The sequence below is a fragment of the Narcine bancroftii genome, chromosome 1 (genome assembly GCF_036971445.1).
Source record: "Narcine bancroftii isolate sNarBan1 chromosome 1, sNarBan1.hap1, whole genome shotgun sequence".
Lineage (NCBI taxonomy): Eukaryota > Metazoa > Chordata > Chondrichthyes > Torpediniformes > Narcinidae > Narcine > Narcine bancroftii.
In genome coordinates this window covers 320,128,775-320,140,963 of record NC_091469.1, presented here as the reverse complement: position 1 = coordinate 320,140,963, position 12,189 = coordinate 320,128,775, and the positions used below count along the sequence as shown (strand labels likewise).

The 12,189-nt window shown below is 39.8% G+C and overlaps 2 protein-coding genes across 19 annotated transcripts in view; one reads left to right on the top strand and one right to left on the bottom strand.

Annotated features, from left to right (window-relative positions):
* Window positions 1-12,189, top strand: part of ctnnd2b (catenin (cadherin-associated protein), delta 2b) — a 1,542,927-nt gene that overhangs the window by 1,527,275 nt on the left and 3,463 nt on the right. For all 13 annotated transcript variants that reach the window (XM_069906986.1, XM_069906993.1, XM_069907003.1 and 10 more), the window contains 2 exons: window positions 7,566-7,697; window positions 11,657-11,733. In XM_069906986.1, coding sequence (XP_069763087.1) covers window positions 7,566-7,697; window positions 11,657-11,733 — 209 coding nt within the window. The remainder of the gene's footprint in view (window positions 1-7,565; window positions 7,698-11,656; window positions 11,734-12,189) is intronic.
* Window positions 3,082-12,189, bottom strand: part of LOC138747657 (uncharacterized) — a 123,916-nt gene continuing 114,808 nt past the window's right edge. For all 6 annotated transcript variants that reach the window (XR_011347594.1, XR_011347593.1, XR_011347599.1 and 3 more), the window contains one exon: window positions 3,082-4,105. The gene's annotated coding sequence lies outside the window, so the exon portion shown is untranslated. The remainder of the gene's footprint in view (window positions 4,106-12,189) is intronic.

Genomic DNA, 12,189 nt, shown 5'->3' with positions numbered 1-12,189 from the left:
GTTCTCTCATATTATGTCCTGTTTAAGTTTAGAAAAAAATTAGATATCATGTATTTGATTCATCAGTGAGATTTGAACATGTATGGTGACCTGTTATGTCTTATTTTTTAAATGTTTTTAATGTGATTAGATGAACTCACTCTTCCAGATGATATATAATCTTACCTTTGTTTTTTGATTCACAGTATGAATCAAAAACTACAAAATATATGTTATCCTCAGGATAAGCTGCTCAGATGTTTTTTTTATTAGAGTAGATTAAGTGGGTTTTTTTTAATTATCTTTTCTATCTTCATCCAGTACAGTGGAGGGGGTCCGAGTTTATACTGTTTGAAGTTTTATCTTAATTATATATACATATGTGATATTGTATTTTCAGTTTTGTTCCCTTTTATTCATTGTACTGTATTTATTATAAAAACCAATAAAAAAAGATTGATTGAAAGAGAAAGAAAGAAAATGTGAAGTTAAGATTATAGTCAGATGAGCCCCCATAAATGGTAGAGAGGGTCATGGAACGGAGTGGGCTACTCCTGCTGTTAACTTGTGTGTTCACATGCATTGGAGACCTGGGCAATTGGAAGAAATAACAGCAAAGCTATCACTACAAAATTATCCAAATCAACTGGCAGAATAGACAACTAGTGACAGTGCCCTCCCCAACCATACACCTCCAGCATTGAGGCTCTGATTATGCTCAACTGTCTTTAATCAGATGGTCAAATTATGCACATGTCTCCTCTATGTGATTTTCAAGAGTACATGGGGTGGCACAGTTAGCGCAATGCTATTACAGGGCTCACGACGAGGGTTTGAATCAAGTGCTGTTGGTAAGGACTTTGTATGTTCTCCACGTGCCTGTTTGGGTTTCCTCCAGGTGCTCCGGTTTCCTCCCACCATTCAAAACATACAGGCGTTATAGGATCATTGGTATATTTTGGGGGGAATGGGCCCATGAGATGGAATGGCCTGTTACTGTGCTGTATGTCTAAATTTACATAAGAACATAAGAAATAGGAGCAGGAGTCGGCCACCGGGCACATCGAGCCTGTTCCGCCATTCATTAAGATCATGGCTGATCTGATAATAGGCTCATCTCCACCTAACTGACTTTTTCCCATATCCCTTAATTTCCTTACTATGTAAAAATATATCAAACCTCATCTTAAATATATTTACTGAGGTCGCCTCCATTGCTTCAATAGGCAGCGAATTCCACAGATTCACCGCCCTCTGGGAAAAGCAGCTCCTCCTCATCTCCACCCTAAATCTACTACCCTGAATCTTGAGGCTATGTTTCCTAGTTCTGGTCTCCCCCACCAATGGAAGCAACTTACCTACCTCTATCTTATCTATGCCTTTCTTAATTTTATATGTTTCTATAAGATCCTCTCTCATTCTTCTAAATTCCAGCAAGTACAGTCCTAGACGACTCAATTTCTCCTTATAGACCAACACATTCAGCTCTAAAATTAACCTGGTGAACCTCCACTGCATCACCCCCAAAGCCAGTACATCCTTCCTCAAATAAGGAGACCAGTAGTACTCAAGATGTGGCCTCACCAGTTCCTTGTATAGTTGCAGTATAACTTGCCATACTTTTAAATTCAGTCCCTCTAGCAAAGAAAGCCAACATTTCATTTGCCTTCTCGATAGCCTGCTGCATCTGCAAACCAACCTCTTGCGATTCATGCACAAGCATTCCCAAGTCCTTCTGCACGGCAGCACGCTGCAATCGCTTTCCATTTAAGTACTAATCTGATCTTCCATTTTTCCTTCCAGAGTAGATAACCTCACATTTACCAACATTTTACTCCATCTGACAGACCCTTGCCCACTCACTTAACCTACCTATATCTCTCTGCAGACTCTTCTTATCCTCTGCATAATTTGCTTTTCCACTCAATTTAGTGCCATGAACAAACTTGGATACATGATACTGTATTCCCTCTTCCAGATCGTTTATGTATATTGTGAACTGTTGTGGACCGAACACCGACCCCTGTGGCATGCTGTTTACCACCGATTGCCAACCAGAAAAATGCCCCTGAATATCAACTCTCTGATTTCTATTGGTTGATCAATCCTCTGTTCATGTTAATCCATGACCTTCCTACTCTATCCATCCTTATCTTCTGTACTAGTCTTTTATGTGGCTGCTTATCAAACACCTTCTGGAAATCCAGGTAAACAGTGTCTATCTGCTCCCCTCTATCTCCCATGTTTGTTATATTCTCAAAGAACTCTAGTAAGTTTGTCAAACAGGACCTCCCTTTGCTGAGTCCATGCTGTGTCTGCCTGATGCCTCATTATTTCTTCTTTAAGGATAGTTGCAAACAAGTTCACAACTATAGGTGTTAAACTAACTGGCCTATAGTTCCCTGCCTTTTGCCTACATCCTTTTTTTGAATAGTGGTGTGCCATTGGCTCTATTCCAATCCACCGGGACCCAACCAGAGCACAGAGAAAATGCTTCAAGGATGTTTTATGACCTCTTTGGAAAAATGTAACATTTTCATTGCACCATAAAAATTCCGAGCTCAAGGCTACTCAATCTGGCGTTCAAGAAGCACTGAATACTTTAGGCTTCTCTGTCAGAGAGGAGACCAGGGGTGGAGGAGTATACAGGAACTCAATTGACCCATCCATCCACCACATAAAGTTCTCCCTGTGTGTGCGCAGATCCTGCATTAATTACTTCAGAATGTACAGGGTTAGAGTGAAAGAACATCATTCTCACCCTCATGGGATTGCTGGAGAGAGAAATAGCCCATGGAAATTTCAATATATTAAGGTTATTTTTTTCCCATATGCTCTTGATCAACTGCAATAAGTGACACCCTTCTAAAATCTTAGCTTTTGGAAACAAATTTCTTGAAGTGGTGTGAGGGGAGAATAATTTCTGCTATGCTATCAGGAACTCTTATTCAGGGACACAATATTAAAAGAGATGTCAGTGTGTGGCTGTTACCATCTGTTGCGATCAAATAACCCATTTATAATAAAGCTAGCATTAAAATAGGAATGATGAAGGTCAACTCATTTCAAAACAGAATTTTTTTTTACAGTCAATTGAGTGGAGCATCTCATTGGTTCTTATAAGATGGATGAGTGGCATTATATAATTGCATTTCATTGCTTTAAACCGCCATGAGCATCTCTGTAAGGGACAGACACTTGTGTTTTGATTTTGCATTTCTGTGGGATCATCAGTAATATTGTGTCTACAGATATTGGCCTTGAGATTGGAATGTCAAAGTTTCTCTCTCCGTACAGAGGCACATACTATTATAGTATCAGTTGCCAAACGTGATCAGTCTACCTGCCTAATAAATACACTTTTTGTTGCATCAACAGGCTACTTTTGTATAGAGATAGATTGAAGTAGAAAAGGTAATACATAAAAAGAAAATTAGCACCCATATGATCTTTCAGGAATCAATAGGCTCTGGCATGGACCCAGAGAACTGGAAAATTGCAAATGTTCTGATGTCATCCTCAGAGACAGATATCAGAGGGCCCTTAGCCTTTGCAGGGATTCTCATAGGCACTGTTGGGTTCTCCTTTACAAAACAGGCATAGAAGGTGTTAAGCTCATCAGGCAATGAAGCATTACAGCCATCTATGGTGTTCACCCTCGCTTTGTAGTCTGTGATGGCTTGCACTCCCTGCCACAGCTGTCGTGTATCTGTCTCTGTCAAGTACGATGTTTACCTTTGTGCAGAATGTTTTGTGGGTGTGTTCATGCAGGCTTGTGTTCATGAAGGAGAAACAAATTCACTATTTGACCCAAAAATCTAGCAAGTTTCCATCAGTTTCCAGTGGGAGACAGGCAGAGCTCCTTCAGACCTAATACTTGTCCAGACCTATTGATTCATCTGAAGCGGATTTATTTTCTTCATGCCCCAGGCATTTTCAAGCCAACAATATATTTCTGTCGGGTAATCATTGTTCTAACCTACTTATTGTGGCATTCAATGTTTTTGTATCAAGATCCCATAAATAGCATTCTGATAATCTTGTACGTAGTTAAATTGATTGAGGAATTAACAAAAGTAGGGCATGACAATTCTTCATCTAATTGCGACAGCTCTTTATGTACTACCTGAGAGAAGAGAAATTATCTTGGTTAAAATATCTTGTGAAGGGCAACAAATCCACCACTCTCAAATGCTGCGCTTATTATTTATTTATTTTAAATAAATTTAGATATGCAGCACGGTAACAGGCCCTTTCGACCTACAGGTCTGTGTCACGCAATTGACCTACAACCCCCATACGTTTCCACCGGAGGAAGGAAACCAGAGCTCCCAGGGAAAACCCACGCAGACACGGGGAGAGCGTACAAACTCCTTATAGACAGTGCGGGATTCGAACCCCGGTCCCAAATGCTTGTCCTGTAAAGGCATTGTGCTAACCGCTACGCCAACCGTGCCACTTAATGTTTACATTGAACATTATAAATATACAAAATAATACATGGCAGATATTTAATAGCAACTGATGTGTTTGAGTTCCTCTCTCTATATACTAAAAGTGATTTCATGGGTAGCAATGTTAGTGTAGCGATCAGCACAATGCCATTACAGACCCAGTAATCAGGTTGGAATCTGGCGCTGTCTATAAGAAGTTCCTACGTTTTTCCGTGTCTGTGTGGATTTCCTCCAGGGTGCTCCGATATCCTCCCACATTCCAGAGACATAAAGGGTTTGTAGGTTAATTGGTTACTTGGGTGTATTTGGCAGTTTGGGTTTGTGGGCCAGAAGGGACTGTTACCATGTTGTATTTCAAAATTTTAAAAAATAATGCTATGTTATGCATTGATGTCAAACCTCTTGTTGATTTCATCTGTCCATTGTGTGAACCTTTGAACATTCATATAAAATTGTGTTCAACTTTATTCAGTAAATGTATAAAATGAAAAATACATTTGGAACCAAAATATAGTAAATATTGACAATTTTGTGGGATTTAAATATCACAGTATTTCTCTGCAGATGAAATAACTTTTAAAATATTTGGCTCATTTCATAACCATATTATTCATCCTTCAAGCTGCAAAAAAAATCAATGCACTGACAACTTAAATGAAACCCATCAAATGGAAATTCATGGCACCCCTGTCCTGATTAAATGTCCTGCTGTGAAGCCAATTAACCAGTGTAATTTTCATTTGAATTACCCTTCTCATGTCCCATTTTAAATGGAGTTCTGAGCACTCAACAGGTTCACAGAATGTTGTTGGAGTCTGTTTATCACTTTAAGTTGTCGAGAGATGTTGTAAGCTCTGATACACAAGAGCTCTCCCGATTGGCAGGGCAGCATGTTCCTAATGATTTGGAATCATACATGTTGTAGGTAGATGATTGAACCAATGCCAAGGAGAACATTGATTGACGAGGCATTTTTGTGGCTTGCTAGCAATTCCACAGATCCTACTCAAATTCAGGTTTCCAGTCCCAGTAGTTTTGCAATGAAATTGTCAGTTGTTAGCAGGAGATTTTTCAGTCAAGGGAGCAAGTCAAGAATGGTTTTCAATGCAGCTTATTGAGCAACGAAAAACTCTTAATGTTAGTGAGGAAAAAGTAAAACTACAAAGTGTTGGAGAAACTCAGCAGGTCAAACAGAGTACTTTATGCAGCAAGATAAAGGTACATAACCAACGTTTCGGGCTTGAGCCCTTCATCAAGGTGTGGACAAATGTAGGCAGGCGTCCAAATAAAAAGTGAGGAACGTGTTCGAGAGGAAATCTGTATTTTTTATTTCAGTGCCAGGTGCATAAAAAGGCAGAGACCATGAGCATGTCTTTTTTTAAACTAGGATAAATCAGTTAGGAATGAAACTTTCTATCCCAATTCTTAGAATTATAACATTTCGCAAACAAGCCTGTTGACACTTTAAACTTTCAATTTCTTTTTGTACAAAACAAAGGCCTGATTCTCAAGGCATCCAAAGTCAGGGCAAGCAATTTTTTTGAAATATCTGATTACTCTTTCGTCTCAGTCTGGCAGTGCATGACACCACGGACAAACATGCCGGCATGGGAATGGGGCAGGGAATTGAAATGGGTGGCCACAGGAAGATCTCTGCTATTGCAGTGGACACTTGCTCTGATCACAAGTGATCAAATTTGCTCTAGTTTATCAGCTGCCTGCTGACACTTGTCTATTGAAAACGTCTGCTTGAGGCACTCTGATTTATACAGTCATGGCTTTAAATCCCACTTCAGAAACCTGAACGCATAATTTACACACTTGAGTCTTCTTTCATGTGAGGCATTAAATCAGCCTTTGCAACTGAATGTAAAGAGCACTATCTGAAATAAGGTCACAATAGTTTTCTCAATTAACATAATAAAAATGAATTGGTCTGGAATTTCCACTTAATATCTCGCCGCTGGCAGTCACTGATTCTGGGTAGCGCAGAGTCTCATGTGTTGTAAACCTCACTTAAATGCTTTGACAACTAGTTAATGTCATTGAAATTTATGAACATTGAAGAGCTATTAAAAGAACACCAACATGAAAATAAATCATAGAAAAACATGAAAACTAAAAATTAAACCAATATAACTGATAAAACTTGCAAATTGCATGTAACTTGCCTCTCTCCCACACAGCCATTTTTTTTATTTACATGAATTGAAACACCAGAACTAACCCAGCCATGGTTCAGTGGGTAGACCAATGGTTCTCAACCTTTTTCTTTCCACTCACATCCCACTTTAAATAATCCTCAGGCCATTGGTGCTCTGTGATGAGTAAGGAATTGCTTAAGGTGGGATGTGAGTGGGAAGGGAAGGTTGAGAATCACTGCTCTAGATCCAATTGTTACTGAAATATTTTGCTTGAGAAAAATTGTCATTGGGCCATTTCCTTTGGAATTATGAAACCGTGCACATAACAAGTCAATGAGGGACAATTAAAACTGTGGTTTTCAAACTTTTTCTTCCCACCCACATGCCACCTAAAGCAATTCCTTTCTAATCAAAGAGTACCTATGGCATAGGGAATACTTAAAGTGGTATGTGTGGAAAGAAAAAGGTTGAGAACTACTGGAGTAGACTGTAACTGCCAGGAAACTGCAGAGGTTTGCACTCTACCAAAGGACTCCATGAAGGGTTCAACTTCAGAATACAATCCGCAAAACTCCAATGGTGATCAAAACTTTAACATTCACTTACAGTTGTGTAAGAGACCACAATTACACCTCTGGTACATTTCAAACGGTGGGAGGAAACCGGAGCCCCAGGGGAAAACTCACACAGACATGGGGAGAACATACAAACTCCTTACAGATAGTACAGGATTCGAACCCCAGTCCTGATCACTGGTGCTGTAACGCCGTTGTGATAACTGCTACGCCAACCAGGCTGCCTGGTGATTTTTGATGGATAATTAAATCAGACCATATGTGAAACTGCCTTCCTGTCAAATCTGTCCCCTGGAAATGCCTCAATTCCAAAAGACTTTCAGCTGGTAAATCAGTAGGAACCGTCTTCAAGCTACCAAACTTAATTTTTGCTTGGAAAAAATATATCTAACAGAGTGCCCATTCATTTTCAGCGAGTGCCCCAGCTTCTCCTCGAGAGATAATCAACTTAAAGGAAAGAAAGACCGACTATGACACAACCGGGACCAACTCTGGCTACCATGGGAGTAAAGGAGAACACACCTCTAGAAAAGATACTGTTCCAGGTGAGAAAATGAGAAACCAGTAAACATTTGAGGCTACTCCACCATTCATAGAGTTCACAGCCCAGAATGAGGCTCATTGCCCCACTATGACCACCACACTGAGCATAAACTATCTACACCAACTCACCGCACTCATGGGGAATTTTCACCTTAGTTTCACTTTCTCAACTGATCCTCATATTCCTTGATCACAGGTTTAAATATATTTTCAGTGAGCAAATTGGAAACATCTTCAATGGCCATAAAAGAAACATTCCTTGTCATTTTTTTGTGTCTTGCCAAAGTTGGTGATGGAAATGAAATGGTTCTATCAGATCTCTGAAGGAACTCTCCAACCCAATCCAAAAAAACATTTGTCCTTAGCCAGCATAGCTTTGGAAGGTGAATGAAGTGACACCAGAATCCAGATGAAATCTCTTCTCTGCTGACCTAAATTGTGCTATATTTTATATTAGGACTTGGGAGTAAATTTCCATGCTCCTGTTATCCATTATGCAGGTTACTGACAGTGCTACACTGTAAACCTGACATTAGTTAAATGGAGGGCCTTTCTTGATCTGTTCTATTCTGGTCTTGGAGTATTTTAATATCTACCTCAAGGTGATACTTGGACAGGTCTATGTCAGTATTTGCATAATTCCTGTCTATATAGAGATGATTTGGAGATAATGTAGCTTCTTTTGGTCAGTAATAATTCTGCCCAGTATTAATTTAAAAAAAAAACAGTTGGAATAGGTGGGTTTTGTACCCTTATTACATTTTTAAAAAGAAATAGCTTGCCTTTATGTCCTGTCTTCATGTGCTTGGGAACTTGGGTATTTACTGATTGTGGAATCCTATGGGCTTCAGCTACAATGAACAAATGGATCAAAACCAGAGAGTGTCAGGATATTTTTATTCTCAGAAATGCCTTAAGAGCAGGAATTAACTGAGCTTGCAAATATGAAAAAAACTTTTATTTTTCACATGAAACTGAGATTTCCATTCTCCCCCCCCCCCCCCCCCCCATTTAGATTTTATTATGGGCAAATATTACAGGGTTGTGCCTCTTTAATCCAACGACGTTGGGACCTGGCCATTGCCAGACCACAGAAAATGCTGGAAATTGACCCCTAAGGCAACCTCCTGTGTATCATGATGACATTCTGAAGGGCTAAAAATACAGCTGAATATATGAAGATAACAAGACTGTATCACCAAAACACTCGGCTGCAGTGTAAACAGATTTTGGCACCGGATTAGAGAGGTACACCTGTAGGAGAAAAGTCTTTGGTTGTCAGTACCAAATAGTTGAATGAATGACAGTGATTGATTGTCACGTATGTTCTACTGAAGAAAATACATAAAGTGCCCTCCATAATGTTTCGGACAATAAACTTTTATTTCCCCCTGGGCTCCAGATTTAAATTTGTAATCAAACAATTCATGTGTAATTAAAGTGCACACTCCAGATTTTATTCAAGGTTATTTGTATACATTCTGGTTTCCCCATGTAGAAATGACAGCACTTTTTATACATAGTCTCCTCATTTCAAGGCACCATAACATTTGGGACATTTGTCTTCACAGATGTTTGTGAGTACTCAGGTATATTTAATGGCTTCATTGATGCAGGTATAAGGGAGCTGGGCTTGCTTCTAAACTTTTCATCATCTTTGGAACCTGTAGTTGCCATTTTTCAACATGAGGAACAGAGTTGTGCCAGTGAAAGACAAAGAAACCATTATGAGGCTGAAAAGCAAGAATAAAACAGGAAGAGGCATCACCCAAACCTTAGGATTGCCAAAATCAACAGGTTGGAACATTATTAAGAAGAAAGAGTGTACTGGTGACCCTTCGGCCTTTCTAGTCTCGGCACAGACTAGGAGGGCTGAAGAGGCCTGTTTCTGTGCAGTAGTGTTCTATGGTGAGCTCAATAATCGCAAAGGGACCAGTATTCCAAGGAAGATCTCCACTGCTGATGACAGAAGAATTTTCATCAAAGTGAAGAAAAATCCACAAATGTATGTCTGACAGATCAGAAAAACTCTTCAGGAGGCAGGTGTGGATGTGTCAATGTGTGCAGAAGGCTTCGTGAAAAGAAATACAGAGCCTACATCATGAGCGTGCAACTCATGTTGCTGGTCCGATTCCAGGGTTTGTATTGGAGTACAGACTTGGGCAAAACCGCCTTTATTAGGGAATTCCAAGTGGAGGAGTCACAGGGTTAGTCAGCAAGGAGGCGGCCCAGCCATACACACAGAGACAGTACAAATTACTGTGGTATCACCACAGTATTCCTAGATATTTTAAAAATATAAGACATATTAGGTCTTTCTATTTTTAGTTTTATATGTGACACTTCTACCTTGGGTGCAAGAGAATAAAACCACGTTTCAATGAAACAAAACCTTATCTTCAATGGAAACTTCACTCTTTCCTGTGATTTTTACTTCAACCACGGTGTTTGCAGACTTGTGTTTTACTTTTGAATATAATTTTGCTCAGTTTTAAATATTACCCAAATAGTGTCTCCATGCAGAAAATTCATTCTGGAGTGCCCAGCCTTGACTGTTGCGAAATGGGATCCAATATTGTAATCAATCCCTTTGAAACCATGGCTCCTGATATGACCCTCCATCACAAATGGGAAATGTTAATTTTCGAAGTGTTATGTCTCAGACCAGCAGCAATACAGATTCACCAAGACAGTGTTATTAGTTAAATTAACCCCAGCTATGTATGAATATACATGCATACGTAAGTGTGTGTATATATGAGACACCCAAACCATTACGGCTCAGACACAATTCTGCAGTCATTCGAAAATTCATCTTAGAAATCCTGTGTCGAAATGCACTCTTAAACTGATCCCCAGAAGTCATCACGAAAGAGGTGGGAGAGAGTAAGTGACCAACTGCTGAAATCTCATGAATCCTTAAGTTTCTTGCTGAGAAATATCCTTTCAGACGGATGGTTGTCACAACTCCTTTTCCTTGTGCAGGGGAAACAAAACATGTGACTTCCACAATGCTTCCAAAACCTAGGTAAGGATCAGTCGAGATGACCATTACAATGGTCATGATCCGATGCAGCTAATCTTTACACAGATACAGATCAATCAAAGTGACCTTTCCTTTGCTGACAGGGGTTCAATATTTCCCTTGACACGGAGAATCAGCCGAATTGTCCATTTCACACAGCCACTCCACCTCAGTGTTCACGAGATGGCTGCTGATCAATAGTGAATGCTGTTTCCTTCAGTGTTCCACTCACATGACTCTCCCACCACCTGTCCCTGAAAAAAGCAACAAATGTTCTTTCTCTTTCTCCAGAGTATCAACTTTCGGTGTAGTCTGTACTAGATGTTGCCGCCCAGTTACTCCACAGCTGTGAATGGTTCCAGCTGGTACTAGCCCTTCAAGTGATCCTCACACTAAATGAAACAGGAGCTCGTAATAAAGTGAAGAGGAGGAACTGGGTTGGAGTCACATAACATTGTATCTTTGCTACCCATACTTCACAAGTAGGTATTTCTGGATCTGAACTGGGGTCAGGAGGAGCCTTGGTAAGAACTCAGAAAATGCTTTTTACACTAGGCACAGTCAACTCATTACTGGTTTTGTACAAGTTTTCAGGATATGGCCAATAGACTTACTGCAAACACCAACTGATTTGAGTAGATGCTGATGGTGGGTCTTGTAGAAATGTTGCTACAACATTGTTAGGGTTGATTAACTTTCCAATTGAAATGGAGGTGAGAGCCTGAGAGACCAATCAGTAAGACAAGGGAGGTTATCATGGAAACTCACATTTATTCTCTTTTGTAACCTCTCAATGGATTACTGGAGGTTGAAAGATTTAGTTCAATTTCCAACAGCAGCTTGAAGGTACTTACTGGCATAACAACAACCTACTGATTTTCTTAACATGACCTCTTGTACCACATGCCTGAACATTACCTATTTTTATTTGAACAGCTCAGCTCTCTATCGTGGCTGGATCAGGTTATAGGAATTCCTATGCTACTCCCGTTGAAGCTATCAAGCACAACCAGGTCTGTTGCCCATTTTTTTAAAAACATCCGATGTATGTGTCTGTTTGACTATTAACTGGCTAAATGGAATGACGTGAACTGAAAAGCAGCGTTTCTATCCCTTGGTCTCCCTTCACCATGGAGAGTGCTACAGATAACAGTAAATTATAGCACAACAGACTCTATATGCTAGAATCTGGAGCCTTCATTCAGCCATGATATTGTGCAGACCTGTATATACCTCCCCTACCTCACAACCATAAATAGGTGTAACTGTTTTCTCTTATTTGCTGGGAAGGAGAATGAGCCAAGTGAATTTTCTTCCCCCAAAATAGGAAGAAATATTTTATTATGACTGGAGGAGAATGTTGTCCCCTTGTTTAAGAAAGGTAAGGGGGAGAATTCTGGGAATTAAAGACCAGTGAGTCTTGTGTCAGTGGTGTGGAAACGATTAACGACAGGATTTATGAACATTAA